The 17,008-nt window shown below is 50.4% G+C and overlaps 2 protein-coding genes across 4 annotated transcripts in view; one reads left to right on the plus strand and one right to left on the minus strand.

Moving 5' to 3' along the window:
* The window catches only part of BUD23 (BUD23 rRNA methyltransferase and ribosome maturation factor), a 206,783-nt gene that overhangs the window by 172,772 nt on the left and 17,003 nt on the right, over nt 1-17,008 (minus strand). The window lies entirely within an intron of this gene.
* BAZ1B (bromodomain adjacent to zinc finger domain 1B) overlaps nt 14,838-17,008 on the plus strand; it is an 83,256-nt gene continuing 81,085 nt past the window's right edge. For 2 of the 3 annotated variants that reach the window (XM_050783613.1, XM_050783612.1), the window contains exon 1: nt 14,865-15,305. In XM_050783613.1, the coding sequence (XP_050639570.1) occupies nt 15,199-15,305 (107 nt within the window). In that variant the 5' untranslated portion in view covers nt 14,865-15,198. Of the gene's footprint in view, nt 15,306-17,008 lie in introns of all 3 variants that reach the window. The other variant, XM_050783611.1, reaches the window with a different exon arrangement.

Raw genomic sequence — 17,008 nt, forward strand, 5'->3', positions numbered from 1 at the left:
ACTTCATGACAGTGATTTCCAGCCTCCCTTTGAAGCTGTCACATAGTTCAAATTATGCTTCTTGCTGGGCGCAGTGGCTCATACTTCTTATCCCAGCACTTTGGAGGCCGAGGCAGGAGGATCACTTGAGGCTAGGAGTTTGAGACCAGCCTGGGCAACATAGCAAGGCCCTATCTCTATCTAAACAATATTTTAAAATTAAAACATAACAACCAGGCCAGGCGTGGTGGCTCACACCGTAATCTTAGCCCTTTGGGAGGCCGAGGTGGGTGGATCACCTGAGCTCAGGAGTTCGAGACCAGCCTGACCAGCAAGGTGAGACCCTGTCTCTTCTAAAAATACAAAAATTAGCCAGGCATGGTGGCAGGCGCCTGTATTCCCAGCTCCTTGGGAGGCTGAGACAAGAATTGCTTAAACCTGGGAGGTGGAGGTTGCAGTGGGCCAAGATTGCGCCACTGTACTGCAGCCTGGGTGACAGAGCGAGACTCCATCTCAAAAAAAACAAAACCAAATTCCATCCCTGTGTACACCAAATGCAATCCATGGACGTGTTTTCCACAGATCCAGGTAGTTCGGAGGGATTCATGAGTTCTTTGTTTTTTTTTTCCCTTGTGGTAAAATACACATAACATAAAAGGTTTTTTGTTAGTTTTTTGAGACAGTCTCGCTCTGTCACCCAGCAGGCTGGAGTGCAGTGGTGTGTTCTTGGCTCATTGCAACCTCTGCCTTCTGGGTTTAAGCGATTCTCATGCCTCAGCCTCCCAAGTAGCTGGGATTACAGACATGTGCCACCACGTCTGACTAATTTTTGTAATTTTAGTAGAGATGGGGTTTCACCATGTTGGCCAGGCTGGTTTTGAACCCCTTAGGCTCCCAAAGTGCTGGGATTACAGGTGTGAGCCAGTGCACCTGGCCAAGAGTTACTTTTGTCATCGTTGTCAAGTGTGCATTTCAGTGGTACTGAGTACTGAGTACATTCGCAGTGCTGAGCAGTCCCTACAGTGCAGCTCCGAACTTTTTCATTACCCCGAATGGAAACCTCATGTCCAGTTAGCATCGTTCACCATCTTCCCCTCCCTTTGCACCCTGGCAGCCACAGATCTGTTTATTTCCCAGAGTGATTCCCCTCATTTCTCACAGGGGCTCCAGGTGTCATGGATGAGACTATAATCCAAGTTCTACTGTTCTGTCTTATTTTATTATTATTATTATTTTTTTTTTTTTGAGACAGAGTCTCGCTCTGTTGCCCAGGCTGGAGTGCAGTGGCCGGATCTCGGCTCACTGCAAGCTCCGCCTCCCGGGTTTATGCCATTCTCCTGCCTCAGCCTCCCGAGTAGCTGGGACTACAGGCGCCCGCCACCACGCCCAGCTAGTTTTTTGTATTTTTTAGTAGAGACGGGGTTTCACCGTGTTAGCCAGGATGGTCTCGATCTCCTGACCTTGTGATCCGCCCGTCTCGGCCTCCCAAAGTGCTGGGATTACAGGCTCGAGTCACCGCACCCAGCCTATTTATTATTATTTTTTTGAGACGGTCTCGCTCTGTCGCCCAGGCTGGCAGTGGTGGGATCTCGGCTCACCACAAGCTCCGCCTCCTGGGTTCACACCATTTTCCTGCCTCAGCCTCCCGAGGAGCTGGAACTACAGGTGCCTGCCACCACACCCGGCTAATTTTTTGTATTTTTAGTAGAGATGGGGTTTCACTCTACTAGCCAGGATGGTCTCAATCTCCTGACCTCATGATCCCAACACTTTGGGAGGCCGTGGTGGGATTACAGTGTTGGAATTACAGGCGTGAGCCACCACACCTGGCCCCTGTTTTATCTTTTCTCAAAAAATATAAATAGGGCTGGGTGCAGTGGCCTGTAATGCCAGCATTTTGGAAGACTAAGGCAGGAGGATTGCCTAAGCCTAGGAGTTGAGATGAGCCTGGGCAACATGGCAAGACCCTGTCTCATTAAAAAATAAAAAAATGTAGGCCGGGCGCGGTGGCTCACACCTGTAATCCCAGCACTTTGGGAGGCTGAAGCGGGTGGATCACGAGGTCAGGAGTTCGAGATCAGCCTGACCAGCATGGCGAAACCTCATCTCTACTAAAGATACAAAAAATTAGCCGGGCGTTCTGGTGCATGTCTGTAATCCCAGCTACTCGGGAGGCTGAGGCACAAGAATCACTTGAACCTGGGAGGCGGAGGTTGCAGTGAGCCGAGATAGCACCATTGCACTCCAGCCTGGGTGACAGGGCGAAACTTGGTCTCAAAATAAATAAAATAAAAATTAGTTGGGCATGGTGGTAGGCACCTGTAGTCCCAGCTACTCAGGAGGCTGAGGCAGAAGAATGGTGTGAACCCGGGAGGCGGAGCTTGCAGTGAGCCGAGATTGTGCCACTGGACTCCAGCCTGGGCAACAGAGCAAGACTCCGTCTCAAAAAAAAAAAGTAACAGCCAGGTACAGTGACTCATGCCTGTAATCCTAGCACTTTGGGAAGATCGCTTGAGCCCAGAAGTTCGAGACCAGCCTGAGCAACATGGTGAAACCTCATCTCTAAAACAAAAACAAACATTAGTTGGGCATTTTGGTATGTGCCTGTAGCACCCCCTGCTCAGTGACTGAGGTGGGCGGATCCCTTGAGCCCAGGAGGTCAAGGCTATAGTGAGCCGTGATCATGCCACTGCACTCTAGCCTGGGCGATGGAGAGAGACCCTGTCTCAAAAAAAGAGACATATAAAATCAAATTGTCAAATGAATTTTACAGATAATGTAATTGTATGTGGTACATAAAATATGTTTTTTTTTTCCTTCCTTTTTGTGGAGAACGGGGTCTCTCTGTATTGCCCAGGCGGGTCTCGAACTCCTGGGCTCAAGCTATCCTCCCGCCTCTGCCTCCCTGAGAGCTGGGATTACAGGTGTGAGCCACCGTGCCCAGCCTTTTATTTTCTTTTTCTTTCTTTTTTTTGTTTTTTAGAGACAGAGTGTTGCTCTGTCGCCCAGGCTAGAGTGCAGTGGTGTGATCTTGGCTCACTGCAACCTCTGCCTCCCAGGTTCAAGCAATTCTTCTGTCTCAGCCTCCTGAGTAGCTGGGATAACAGGCGCCTGCCACTGTGCCCAGCTAATTTTTGTATTTTTAGTAGAGATGGCGTTTCACCATCTTAGCCAGGCTGGTCTCAAACTCCCAGTCTCTTGTGATCCACCCACCTCAGCCTCCCAAAGTGCTGGGATTACAGTCGTGAGCCACTGTGCCCGACCCTTTTTTTTTTTTCTGTAAAGGCAAGGTCCCACTATGTTGCCCAGGCTGGACCCACCTTGGTTTCCGTTTCCCAACGTGCTGGGATTATAGCTGTGAACCACCATGCTTGGCCAACATAACTGTTTTAATTGTGTTTAAACAAAGGAAAGTATAATGGGCTGGGTGCGGTAGCTCATGCCTATAATCCCAACACTTTGGAAGGCTGAGGAGGAGGATTGCTTGAGTCCAGGAGTTTGAGACCAGCCTGGGCAACACAGGGAGACTCCATCTGTATGAATAATATATATATATATTTTTTTTAGTTAGCTGAGTGTGGTGGTGCACATCTCTGGTCCCATATACTCTGAAGGCTGAAGCAGGAGGATTGCCTGAGCCCTGGAGGTCAAGGCTGCAGTGAGCCATGCACCACTGCGCTCCAGACTGGGCAACAGAAAGAGATCTTGTCTCATTAAAAAATAAAAATACTGGCCAGGCATGGTGCCTCATGCCTGTAATCCCAGCATTTTGGGAAGCTGAAGCAGGCGGACCACTTGAGGCCTGGAGTTCGAGACCAGCCTGGCCAACATGGTGAAACCCTGTCTACTAAAAATACAAAAATCAGCCGGGCATGGTGGCACAATAAAAATATTTTACAAATACATTTATCCCTTGGTATCTGGAGGGGTTGGTTCACAACCCTGGTGGATACCAAAACCTGCAGATGCTCAAGTCCCACAGTAGGCCATGTTCCGCATCTCTTGAATCCAGTATTTTTGATCCACTATGGGTTGAATCTGTGGATATTGAGGGATAACTGTATTTGTTGCAAACATAATCTTGGTAGGTTCTTTGTAAAGTACAACTGGTAGACACGTGGTCACTGCCTTTAAGGAGCTTATGGTCTGATGCAGTAGAGAAGGTGGAGAGGAGTAGGAGCCGTGAGGGCTGGTGAAGGTGGAATACCATTAGGGTCTGGAGAAGAATCTTGGAGGCTTTGAGATCATAGAAAGTTTATAGAGCTGGGTGTGGTGGCTCACGCCTGTAATCCCAACACTTTGGGAGGCCAAGGCAGGCAGATCACCTGAGGTGAGGAATTTGAGACCAGCCTGGCCAACATGACGAAACCCCATCTCTATTAAAAACACAAAAAATTAGCCGAGCATGGTGGGCACCTGTAGTCCCAGCTGCTCCAGAGGCTGAGGCAGGAGAATCACTTGAACCTGAGATGTGGAGGTTGCAGTGAGCCCAGATGGCGCCATTGCACTCCTGGACAACAGAGTGAGACATCTAAAAAAAAAAAAAAAAAAAAAAAAAAAAAAAGGTTTATAGAATAGGTGGTGTTTGAGTTGGGCCTTGAAAAATTTGGATACGAGATTTTTTTTTTTTTTTTTTTGAGATGGAGTTTTGCTCTTGTCCAGGCTGGAGTACAATGGCGAAATCTCGGCTCACTGTAACCTCCGATTCCCAGGTTCAAGTGATTCTCCTGCCTCAGCCTCCTGTAGCTGGGATTACAGGCATGTGCCACCATGCCTAGCTAATTTTGTATTTTTAGTAGAGATGGGGTTTTGCCATGTTGTTCAGCCTGGTCTTGAACTCCTGACCTTAGGTGATTCACCTGCCTCGGCCTCCCAAAGTGCTGGAATTACAGGCGTGAGACACCACGTCAGGCTGAAAAAATTTTTCTTTGTAGAGATGAGATCTCCCTATATTGCCCAAGCTGGTCTCAAACTCCTGGGTTCAAGCAATCCTCCCACCTCTGCCTCCCAAAGTGCTGGGATTACAGGCATGAGACATCGTGCCCGGCCTACAAACATTTTTTTCCCCCAGCTTTTTGACTGAATTACTTGAAAATAGGTTGCAGCATTATGACACTGCTATGGTTTGAATGTGTCCTGTCCTCTCCAAAATTCAGGTGTTGCCACTGTGATGGTATTAAGAGGTGGGGCTTCCCCCCGCCCCCACCGGAGACTAGGTCTCACTCTGTCGCCCAGGTTGGAGTTCAGGGGTGCAATCTCGGCTCACTGCAAGCTCCGCCTCCCGGGTTGACGTCATTCTCCGGCCTCAGCCTCCCGAGTAGCTGGAATTACCGGCGCCCGCCACCACGCCTGGCTAATTTTTCGTATTTTTAGTAGAGATGGGGTTTCACCCTGTTAGCCAGGATGGTCCGGATCTCCTGACCTCCTGATCCGTCCGCCTCGGCCTCCCAAAGTGCTGGGATTACAGGCGTGAGCCACTGCGCCTGGCCAAGAGATGGGGCATTTAAGAGGTGATTAGGCCTTGGGGGCTTCTCCATCATGAATGGGAGTAAGGCCCTTATAAAAGGCTTCAGCAGTGTTCGGCTCTCTGGCCCTTCTGCCTTCTGCCATGTGAAGATACAGGTTCCCTCCGCCCAAGGAGATTGCAACATCAAGGCACCATGTTGGAAGCAGAGAGCAGCCCTCACCAGATAACAGAACCAGTACCTTGATCTTGGACTACCCAGTCTCCAGAACCGTGGCCAGATAAATTTCTGCTCCTTGTACATTATCCAGTCTCAGGGATTTAGGTAGAGCTGCACAAATGGACTAAGACATTTTACCCCTAAATACTTGAGCTTCTATCTCCCAAGAACAAAGACGTTCCCTAACACAACCAGACTACCAAATCACACCCAAGAAATTTAACGGCCAGGCACAGTAGCTCATGCCTGTAATTCCAACACTTCGGGAGACCAAGGTGGGTGAATTGCTTGAGTTCAGGAGTTTGCGACCAGCCTGGAACACATGGCAAAACCCCATCTCTACAAAAAATACAAAAATTAGCCAGGCGTGGTGGCGCATGCCTGTTGTCTCAGCTACTTGGGAGGCTGAGGCAAGAGAATTGCTTGAACCCAGGAGATGGAGGTTGCAGTGAGCCGAGATCATGCAACTGCACTCCAGCCTGGGTGACATGGTGAGACTCCATCTCTAAATAAATAAAAGTCCATATTGTTCCAGATTGGGCCAGTTAGCGCCTGTGCCCTTTGACATTTCTGCATCATGATTTGAGCAGTGCCTTACCATCAGGTACGAAATGTTCCAGACTCACTTTTTTTTTTTTTTTTTTTGAGACGGAGTCTCACTTTGCCGCCCAGGCTAGAGTGCGGTGGCACTCTCTTGGCTCACTTTAACCTCCACCTCCTGGGCTCAAGCGATTCTCCTGCCTCAGCCTCCCAAATAGCTGCGATTACAGGCATGCACCACCATGCCTAGCTAATTTTTGTAGTTTTAGTAGAGACGGGTTTTCACCATGTTGGCCAGTCTGGTCTTGAACTCCTGACCTCAGGTGATCCACCCACCTTGGCCTCCCAAAGTGCTGGGATTACAGGCATGAGTCAGCGTGCCCGACCCTAGACTCACTTTGGACTTATCCAGCCCCAGCCATTTTTCAAGGAGCCCTGGATCTTTTTTTTTTTTTTTTTGAGACAGAGTCTCGCTCTGTGGCCCAGGCTGGAGTGCAGTGGCCGGATCTCAGCTCACTGCAAGCTCCGCCTCCCGGGTTTTTACGCCATTCTCCTGCCTCAGCCTCCCAAGTAGCTGGGACTACAGGCGCCCGCCACCTCGCCCGGCTAGTTTTTTGTATTTTTTAGTAGAGACGGGGTTTCACCAGGTTAGCCAGGATGGTCTCGATCTCCTGACCTTGTGATCCGCCTGTCTCGGCCTCCCAAAGTGCTGGGATTACAGGCTTGAGCCACCGCGTCCGGCCTACCCTGGATCTTTTTAGGGGGGAATATTTTTAATTTTTTTAATATTTTGAGACATGGTCCTACTCTGTCATTCAGGCTAGAGGGCAGGGGGGCAATCACAACTCACTGCAGCCTTGACCTCCCCAGCTCAAGTGATCTTCCCACCTCAGCCTCCTAAGTAGCTGGGGCTACAGGCACATGCCACCATGCCTGGGTAAATTTTAAAAATTATTTGCAGAGACAGGATGTCACCATGTTGCCCAGGCTGGTCTCAAACTTCTGGGCTCATGCAATCCTCCTGCCTCAGCCTCCCAAGGTGCTGGGATTACACACAACAGCCACCATACCTGTCTGGCCTAGTATTTTAAAACCTAGATAGGCCGGTGCGGTGGCTCACAACTGTAATCCCAGCATTTTGGGGGGCCGAAGTGGGGGTATTGCCTGAGGTCAGGAGTTGGAACACGGTGAAACTCCGCCTCTACTAAAAAAAAAATACAAAAAATTAGCCAGGCGTGGTGGCAGGCACCTGTAATCCCAGCTACTCGGGAGGCTGAGGCAGGAGAATCACTTGAACCCGGGAGGTAGAGGTTGTGGTGAGCTGAGATCGGGCCATTGCACTCCAGGCTCGGCAACAATAGGGAAACTCCGTCTGAAAAAAAAAAAAAAAAAAAAAACACCTAGATAAATCTAGGTTTTGATAGCGTAAGGAGTTTGAAGGAAGAAGTATCAAGATGGCAGATGGATTGTGGAGGGCCTCGAACGTTAGGCCACAGTTTGGTTTAATTCTGTTTGCTTTAAGGAGCCATCCATCGGCAGCTGTAAATATTAGAGTGACACGGTGTGCTGGATTCCATGGAGAGGAAAGAGAGGGGAGGCAGGGAGACAGATGGGAAGGACAGTGCCCGCCGGGTGTGTTTGCATATATTGAGAGAAGAGTTAACAGTTCTGTCTGGGGACAGAGCAGAGATAGGTCCAGAGAAAACGAAGTAAAAACAGACTGAAGTCATCCAGAGACAACAAAAGAAAGGAAATGTAATGAGTTTACCACATGAATCATCTGTGAATAATGCATAATCATAAGTTATATGCTGCATGCTGATTTAGCCAATTGCAATATAATTCTTTTGGGAATATGTTTGCATATGTGTGTGGTGTTTGTGGGGCTAAGTCCTCATCTTCCATTGAAGAAAGTCAATAGCTAATATTTATAACTGAAAAACTAGGCCAGGCGCGGTGGCTCACGCCTGTAATCCCAGCACTTTGGGAGGCCGAGGTGGGCAGATCGCTTGAGCTCAGGAGTTCAGCACCAGCCTGGGCGACATAGCACTGTCTCTACAAAATATACAAAAATTAGGCTGGGCACGGTGGCTCATGCCTGTAATCCCGGCACTTTGGGAGGCCGAGGCAGGTGGATCACCTGAGGTCAAGAGTTCGAGGCCAGCCTGGCCAACATGGTGAAATCCTGTCTCTACTAAAAATACAAAACTTAGCCAGGGATGGTGGCAGAAGCCCGTAATCCCAGCTACTTGGGAGGCTGAGGCAGGAGAATCACTTGAGCCTGGGAGGTGGAGGTTGCAGTGAGCCAAGATTGCACCACTGCACTCCAGCCTGGGCAATAGAATGATACTCTGTCTCAAAAAAAAAAAAAGATATAAAAATTAACCGGGTGGCACATGCCTGTGGTCCCAGCTACTCTAGAGGTTGAGGCGGGAGGACTGCTTAAGCAAGGGACTTCGAGGCTGCAGTGAGCTTTGATCACACCACTGCACTCCAGCCTGGGTGACAGAGCGAGACCCTGTCTCAAAAAAAAAGAAAAAAGAAAAAAAAGAAAGGAAAAAGAAAAAACTGAAGATAGCAGTATATGAATTATTAAAAATATAGAGCTAAAGACTAGAGGAAATGTTTAAGGAGTTGGAAATGGATGCCCCAGGGGAGCAGGAAGTGGTTAGAGGAGTGTGGCCAGGCTGCTTTTTGTAGGATTATTTGATTTTCTTTGGAACTGTGTTTTTATGTTTTTTAAAAATCCATCCATCTGCACACTGATATATGTTTCTTTTTGGAACTGTTTTCATTTTACCATGAGAATACCTAATTTGAATGCAACTGAAAACATATTTTAAGCAAAAAGTCAATATCATAGCAATTTTGGGAAGAAATAATAAAGGCCTGAAGCAGGTGCTGTGGAAAGACAGGAAGGGGAAACAGTTCAAGATTTTAGGCTGCTAGAATTGATGTTATCTAGTTGCCCCTGAGGCTGCGGAGCTCAAGGGAGAGGTCAAATGCTGAGCCTGTGGGCTGAAGAGGAAGGTGAAGCCACTAGGAGAAATAAAACCAGGGCCAAGTGCTGTGGCTCAGGACTGTAATTCCAGCACTTTGGGAGGCCAAAGTGAGAGGATCATTTGAGCCCAGGAGGCAGAGTTTAAGAATACCCCAGGCGGCCGGGCGCAGTGGCTCAAGCCTGTAATCCCAGCACTTTGGGAGGCTGAGACGGGCGGATCACGAGGTCAGGAGATCGAGACCATCCTGGCTAACACGGTGAAACCCCGTCTCTACTAAAAAAATACAAAAAACTAGCCAGGCAAGGCCGGGCGCGGTGGCTCAAGCCTGTAATCCCAGCACTTTGGGAGGCCGAGACGGGCGGATCACGAGGTCAGGAGATCGAGACCATCCTGGCTAACACCGCGAAACCCCGTCTCTACTAAAAAATACAAAAAACTAGCCAGGCGAAGTGGCGGGTGCCTGTAGTCCCAGCTACTCGGGAGGCTGAGGCAGGAGAATGGCGTGAACCCGAGAGGAGGAGCTTGCAGTGAGCTGAGATCCGGCCACTGCACTCCAGCCTGGGTGACAGAGCAAGACTCCGTCTCAAAAAAAAAAAAAAAAAAAAAAAACTAGCCAGGCGAGGTGGCGGGCACCTGTAGTCCCAGCTACTCGGGAGGCTGAGGCAGGAGAATGGCGTAAACCCGGGAGGCGGAGCTTGCAGTGAGCTGAGATCCGGCCACTGCACTCCAGCCTGGGCGACAGAGCGAGACTCCGTCTCAAAAAAAAAAAATAAATAAATAAATAAAATAATAGCCCAGGCAATATATAGTGAGACCATGTCTCTATTAAAATATATATTTTTTGAGATGGAGTCTCACTCTGTCGCCCAGGCTAGAGTGCTCATTGCAACCTCCACCTTCTGGGTTCAAGCGATTCTCCTGCCTCAGCCTCCTGAGTAGTTGGGACTACAGGCATGCACCACCACACCCAGCTAAATTTTTATATTTTTAGTAGAGACAGACAGGGTTTCACCATATTGGCTGGGCTCATCTCCAACTCCTGACCTCGTGATCTGCCTGCCTTGGCCTCCCAAAGTGCTGGGATTATAGGCGTGAGCCACCCCTGCCCAGCCTAAAATATTTTTTTAAATGTATTTGAAAAAAAAAGAAGAAGAAAGAAAAAGAGCCAGGAGTGGTGGCTCACGCTTGTAATCCTGGCAGTTGAGCTCAGGAATTTTAGACCAGCCTGGGCAATATGGTGAGACCCTGTCTCTGCCAAAAATACAAAAAAAGAGCTGGGCATGGTGTTGCGTGCCTGTGGTCCCAGCTACCTGGGAGGCTGAGGTGGGAGGATCACTTGAGCCTGGGAGGCAGAGGTTGTAGCGAGTTGAGATTGTGCAAGTGCACTCCAGCCTGGGCAACAGAGTGAGACCCTATCTCAAAAACAAACTAATATGTAGTCATTATAAAAACATAATCATAAAATATAGAAAAATATAAATTAAAAAATCACATCAATTATAATTCCAGTGAAAAAGGAGGGGTGAAAAAAAAGAAAAAAAATTTGTAATTCCAGGCCTGGTGCAGTGGCTCATGCCTGGAGGGAGGAAACCTTGAGGCCAGGGGCTTGAGGCCAGCCTGGGCAACACAGTAAGACCCCATCCCCGTCACCATCTCTACAAAAAAGAAAATACTTAGCTGGACATGGTGGTGGGTGCCTGTAGTCCCAGGTACTCTGGAGGTTGAGGTGGGAGGATCTTGAGTCCAGGAGGTCAAGGTTGCAGTGAACTATGATCCCCCCACTGCACTGACTCTAGCCTGGGCGACAGTACAAGATGTTGTCTCAAAACGAGACAAAACGCAAAACACATAAATCCATCTCCCCGAGGTGAGCACTGTTCTTTATCTGGGGCCTCTTCATAAACTCCATATGGTTCCTGAAGCTCAAGTTTCTATGCTGTGATCACCAAGCCCCACCTCCAGCTCCCACTTCCTCCCTCAGAATTTCCGGCGGTGTTCTGGATGGCTCTCCAGGGTACCCGGAGTTCACGTGGCCGAAACCAAGCCTATCGCCGATTTTCCCATCTCAGATCCCATCTTCACCAATACCAGGAATGGATTCTAGCCCACAGCAGACCCAAGCACTGAAATGTTGACGGCGCTCAGTTCACATGTGTAAAGTGAGATGCTGTTCTGAAATATCAAATTGTTTTCTTTTGCTTTTTTTTTTTTTTTTAAGACGGAATTTCACTTTTTTGCCCAGGCTGAAGTGCAGTGGCACCATCTTGGCTCACTGCAACCTCTGCTTCCCGGGTTCAAGCGATACTCCTGCCTCAGCCTCCCAAGTAGCTGGGATTACAGGCATACACCACCACGCCCAGCTAATTTTTGTATTTTTAGTAGAGACAGGGTTTTACCATGTTGCCCAGACTCGTCTCAAACTCCCAGCCACGAGGTATCCTCTCTCCTCAGCCTCCCAAAGTGCTCAGATTACAGGTGTGAGCCACCATGCCTAGCCCTGTAATTCGCTTCTAAATAGTCACTCCGATTCAGTCATTACAGACTGGATCAGGATAGTCACTTCTTCACCGTTCTTATCTGATACATTCTGTCTCAAATCCTCACATTTTGGGTACACGATTTTGAACTTCTAGTCTTCACTCTGCTGTTCTGTCTAGAATGTTTGTCCCTCCTTTCTTTTATTTTTTTTTTTGAGACAGAGTCTCATTCTGTCACCCAGGCTGGAGTGCAGTGGCGAGATCTCAGCTCACTGCAAGCTCCGCCTCCTGGGTTCACACCATTCTCCTGCCTCAGCTTCCGGAGTAGCGGGGATTACAGGTGCCCGCCACCACGCCTGGCTAATGTTTTGTATTTTTAGTAGAGACGGGGTTTCACCATGTTCGCCAGGATGGTCTCCATCTCCTGACCTCGTGATCCACCCGCCTTGGCCTCCCAAAGTGCTGGGATCCAGGCATGAGCCACCGCGCCCGGCCTCCTCCCTCCTTTTTCTGTCTAGAGAACTCTTTTCTTTTTGCAATTAACTCATATGCCATGTGCTCTGGGAAGGCTTCTCCTATAGTTCTTGGGAGAAAAGCCTACTGAAGGAAAAGGAGCTCTCTTTTCTGCTAGGTGATCAGAGGAAACCTCAGAGGTAGCTTTTGACCTAGACCTCCTAGTGGGGATTAGGATATCCTTGAGGTGAGAAGAAAAGGAGATACAGGTCTGGCATTAGGAGGCTGCATTTAGGGACACCTCGCAGTCTAGCCCCGTTGAAGGACAGGCTGGGAAGGTACAGACTGGGGCCAGTGAAGTTCTTTAAACTAAGGGAGACAGTTTAACAGGGAGAGAACTTAATGAGTGTGTTTTTGGTTGTACTGGAAAGCCCAACAGATTCTGGAAGTGGATGTTGTCTGGAGAAGCAACTGAAATGCTCCCCTCCTCAAGGCACAGTTAATGCTATTTTCTTATTCTGCACTTTGTATTGAACTGTGATTATTATTATTTCTGAGACGGAGTTTCCCTCTTGTTGGTCAGGCTGGAGCGCAACCGCACAATCTCGGCTCACCGCAATCTCTGCCTCCCGGGTTCAAGCGATTCTCCTGCCTCAGCCTCCCGAGTAGCTGGGATTACAGGCATGCGCCACCATGCCCGGCTAATTTTGTATTTTTAGTAGAGACGGGGTTTCTCCATGTTGGTCAGGCTGGTCTCGAACTCCCGACCTCAGGTGATCTGCCCGCCTCGGCCTCCCAAATGCTGGGATTGTAAAGGCGTGAGCCACCGCGCCTGGCCAGACGTACTTTTTTTTTTTTTTATTCAGTCTCACTCTACCGCCCAGACTGGAGTGCAGTGTCACAATCTCCGCTCACTGAAAGCTCCGCCTCCCGGGTTCAGCCATTCTCTTGCCTCAGCCTCCTGAGTAGCTGGGACTACAGGCGCCCGCCACCACGCCCGACTAATTTTTTGTATTTTTAGTGGAGACGGGGTTTCATCGTGTTAGCCAGGATGGTCTCGATCTCCTGATCTCGTGATCCGCCCGCCTCAGCCTCCCAAAGTGCTGGGATTAGGCGTGAGCCACCGTGCCCAGCCAGGATGTATCTTTAATAGGTACATCTGGGCTGGGCGCGGTGGCTCATGCCTGTAATCCCAGCACTTTGGGAGGCCGAGGCGAGAGAACTGCTTGAAGCCCAGTGTTCGAGACCAGTCTGGGCAACAAAGTGAGACCCTGTCTCTACAAAAAAATAAAAAATAAAAGGTAGATCCAATTCATTCAAATAGCATTCACTAGCACCTACAATGTTCCGAGTTGGGTGCCGAGTATCATGGGAGTAGAAAAATAAGACACAAGAGATTGCCGGAAAAAAAAAAAAAGGCCAGAATCACAGTTCTGGACGGGCGCGGTGGCTCACGACTGTAATCCCAACACTCTGGGAGGCCAAGGCCGGTGGATCACCTGAGATGAATTCGAGAACAGCCTGACCAACATGGTGAAACCCCGACTCTACTAAATACAAAAAATTAGCCGGGTGTGGTGGCGCGCGCCTGTAGTCCCAGCTATTCGGGAGGCCAAGGCAAGGGAATAGCTTCAACCCGGAAGGGAGAGGTTGCAGTCAGCTGAGATTGCACCATTGCACTCCAGCCTGGGTAACAAGAGTGAAACTTAGTCTCAAAAAAAAAAAAAAAAAAAAAAAAAAAATCATCTTGGGAGGCCCAGTCGGTCGGATCACCTGAGGTCGGCAGTTTGAGACCAGCCTGACCAACATGGAGAAGCCCAGTCTCTACTAAAAATACAAAATTGTCCGGGTGCGGTGCCGCATGCTGGTAATCCCAGCTACTGGGGAGGCTGAGGCAGGAGAATCTCTTGAACCTGGGAGGCAGAGGTTGCGGTGAGCCGAGATCGCGCCATTGCGCTCCAGCCTGGGCGACAGAGCGAGACTCCGTCTCAAAAAATCCAAAAAACTAGGTACGTCTTTTAATCTATTTCTCCAAAGAAGCTTCTACATTCTACTTTCCAGCAAGCCCCTAGAAACAAGCAGTATACTTCTACCCAGATCTCAACCACACTCTCGCCCAGAAGTTAACTTTGGGGTGAGCAAAGCTGGCGCCCAAGTTGTCCTTCCGCAGAACCTCTGCCAGGGGAAGCTCCCGGGGCCACTTCCCGCCAACCCCTCCCTGCAGTCCAGCCCCACCCGCGCATCCTCGGGTGTGGCCGAGCGCGGCGCCTTTAAGAAGGGGGCGGAGCCCAAAAGGAAAGACAAAGCCCCTGGCCGCGCGCTCCCCCTCCCCCTCCGGCGCACCACACGGACAGTGGTGCCCGGATGTCGGTGTCGCCGTCGGTGACAGATGGCGCAGTATCTGTATATGCGAGGGGCTTCTCCGGCGTGACCTCTTTGAGTTCTCAGCCTCTCCGTCTCCCGCTGTCCCCGACTTTTAACTCCGCTGTCGGAGGCCCGCATGCCTATCACGGGCGTTTACATAACGTGACCTTTCACCTCTTCAGACTGCCCTCTAGTGCGCTGCAACCCAACTACGCGACAGGGGCAGGGAGGCGGGACCCAGACGCGGAGCGGCAGCTCCTCCGAGCCAATGGGCTGTGGGCGCTGACCAGCTCTCCGCCTATTGGAGCATTCGCCACCGGCGCCACAGGGGAGCAAGTTAGTGTGTGCGTTGGCCGGGCTGGGGGGAGGAGGGGAATCTCCCGCCATTTTTCAATAATTTCCTCCGGTGCCGCTGAGGAGGAGTCGTGACTGCCGGCCGCCGGGACTGGAGGTGGAGGTCGGCGGGGAGCTGCTGGGAGGCGCGGCGGTGTGCGCGGGAGCTCTTCGCCGTGGCGTTCCGCTCCATGGCTGTCGCGCGGCCGCGCCGGCGGTGAGGGAGCCGGAGTTCGCGCCGCCCTCTCACCCCTCCCCTCCCCCACCCCACCCCCGGGCGCCTGGCGCTCGCTCCGGGCCGCGGGGCCTAGTGCTGCGCCGCGGGGCCGGCCCCAGCTGCTGCCAGTCCCTACCGCCGCCGTCGCGATGGCGCCGCTCCTGGGCCGCAAACCCTTCCCGCTGGTGAAGCCGCTGCCCGGAGAGGAGCCGCTCTTCACCATCCCGCACACTCAGGAGGCCTTCCGCACCCGGGAGTATCCTTTTCCAGCCGCGCGGGCCGGGCCGGGCCGGGGTAGGGCCTGGGACTCGCGGGAGCGGGCAAGCCGCGCATCCCCCGCCCGGGGCAGCTGTCAGCGCGCCCCGGCCGCTCGCGGGCCTGGACGCCGAGTCTCAGCCTGCGCCTGCCGATCCTTCCCGGGGATCCGGCGGGGGGCGCGCAGCGGCCCTGGACGGGGGAGGGCCCCGTTCGGCCGCCCCCGGGGCCCCGCACTTTGTCCCGGGGCTTCGCCGGCGAGGAGCGCATCCCCCATCCCCGTTACCGCCCCCGGGTTGGCTTTAGGCCTTGAGGACCCGGGAGTGGGGAGGGGGAGCTAGGTTTCCTCCTTTTCTTTTTACAATTTTTTTTTTTTTAATTTAAATGAAACCTGCAGCTTAAGTTTTGAAATTGTACTTGCGCGGCCTCGTGATGCGGCGTGTGCAAGTCTCAACTGCGTCTTTCCCCGATCTCTGCGGGGATACTTGGCGTTTTTTTCTTCTCCCAAGGGGACTTTAGGCCGGAGATGAACTGACAGGACCCTGGGGCAGAAAACTGGGAGTGAGATTCCCCACTTAGAGGAAAGGGAGGGAAGAAAACTGCCTCTGGAGGAGCTGATGCCTGCCTTCCCAGGGCAGACACAGGTTTGAAATTTTGAAGGTTTAGAAGATTGGTATTTGTTAAAAGTTTAAAAAAAAGCAAAAACGTGAAGATTTTATGTTGTATTTTCGGAACATGAAATTGGATGTTTTACAAAGGAAGCATCCTCTCGTCATGACTAAGATTTCTTGCATAAGCATTATCTTTTGGTGAAAAGTTATGCAGCTTTTATTTGCTTTTTTTATGGGTGCCAGAAGAATCGTTTTTGAGACTTATCTGTAAAAAAGAAAACGATTCCGGAATCAAGCATTTCTTTGGTGACTGAAAGCTTTAAGAGTTAAGGCTAATGTGTTAGGAATTTTCTCAGCCCTATCTGTTCGGAAGGACTTGATTTCTCAGTTTCTTGCTTGCTTCTGTATAGAAGGAAGTGTCTCTGAGACTTATTTCATTTCTCCCTGATCCTCACTTTCACGCAGTACTTTAGAGGATAATCTCATTCTTGTTGGAGTGCAATTTGTGAGTGTCCCTTTGTGGGGAGTATGCACACAAAGGGACCTGGAAAATGAGTCCATGCTGGAAGAAGGCTCTTGGAGAAATCGAGCTGTAGCATCTTGGAGCTGAAGTGGATCTTGGATCTTGGAGGTGGTCGGGTCCTCGGGCTTGGTTTGCAGAGTTGGCCGAGAGAGTGGAGGTTGACTTGTTGAAGGTCAAATGATAAAAGAGGAGTAGAATCCACCGCTCTTCCTACCTCAACCCTGTAAGTCAATCAGCAGAAGAAGGTGGAATGTTAGTCCTTCACTTTAAATTGATTTAAGTATTACCTCACTTTTTTGTCGTTGTGGTATAAGGTAAAGCACATTAAAGTGGGTGGAGGGGTGGTAATCTGGTTTTTGCCTGTACTGTGAAGACTTGGAATGCTTTGGAGAAGTTCCTCTAGCTCTACCAAATACTGCATTATTCTAAAGGTACCCCACTTTTTTTTTTTTTTCTTTTTGAGACAGAGTTTCACTGTTGTTAACCCAGGCACGAGTGCTGTGGCACGATCTGGGCTCACTGCAATCTCCGCCTCCCGGGGTCAAGCGATTCTCCTGCCTCAGCCTCCTG

This window comes from Macaca thibetana, chromosome 3 (assembly GCF_024542745.1).
Source record: "Macaca thibetana thibetana isolate TM-01 chromosome 3, ASM2454274v1, whole genome shotgun sequence".
In the NCBI taxonomy this organism is placed as follows: Eukaryota; Metazoa; Chordata; class Mammalia; order Primates; family Cercopithecidae; genus Macaca; species Macaca thibetana.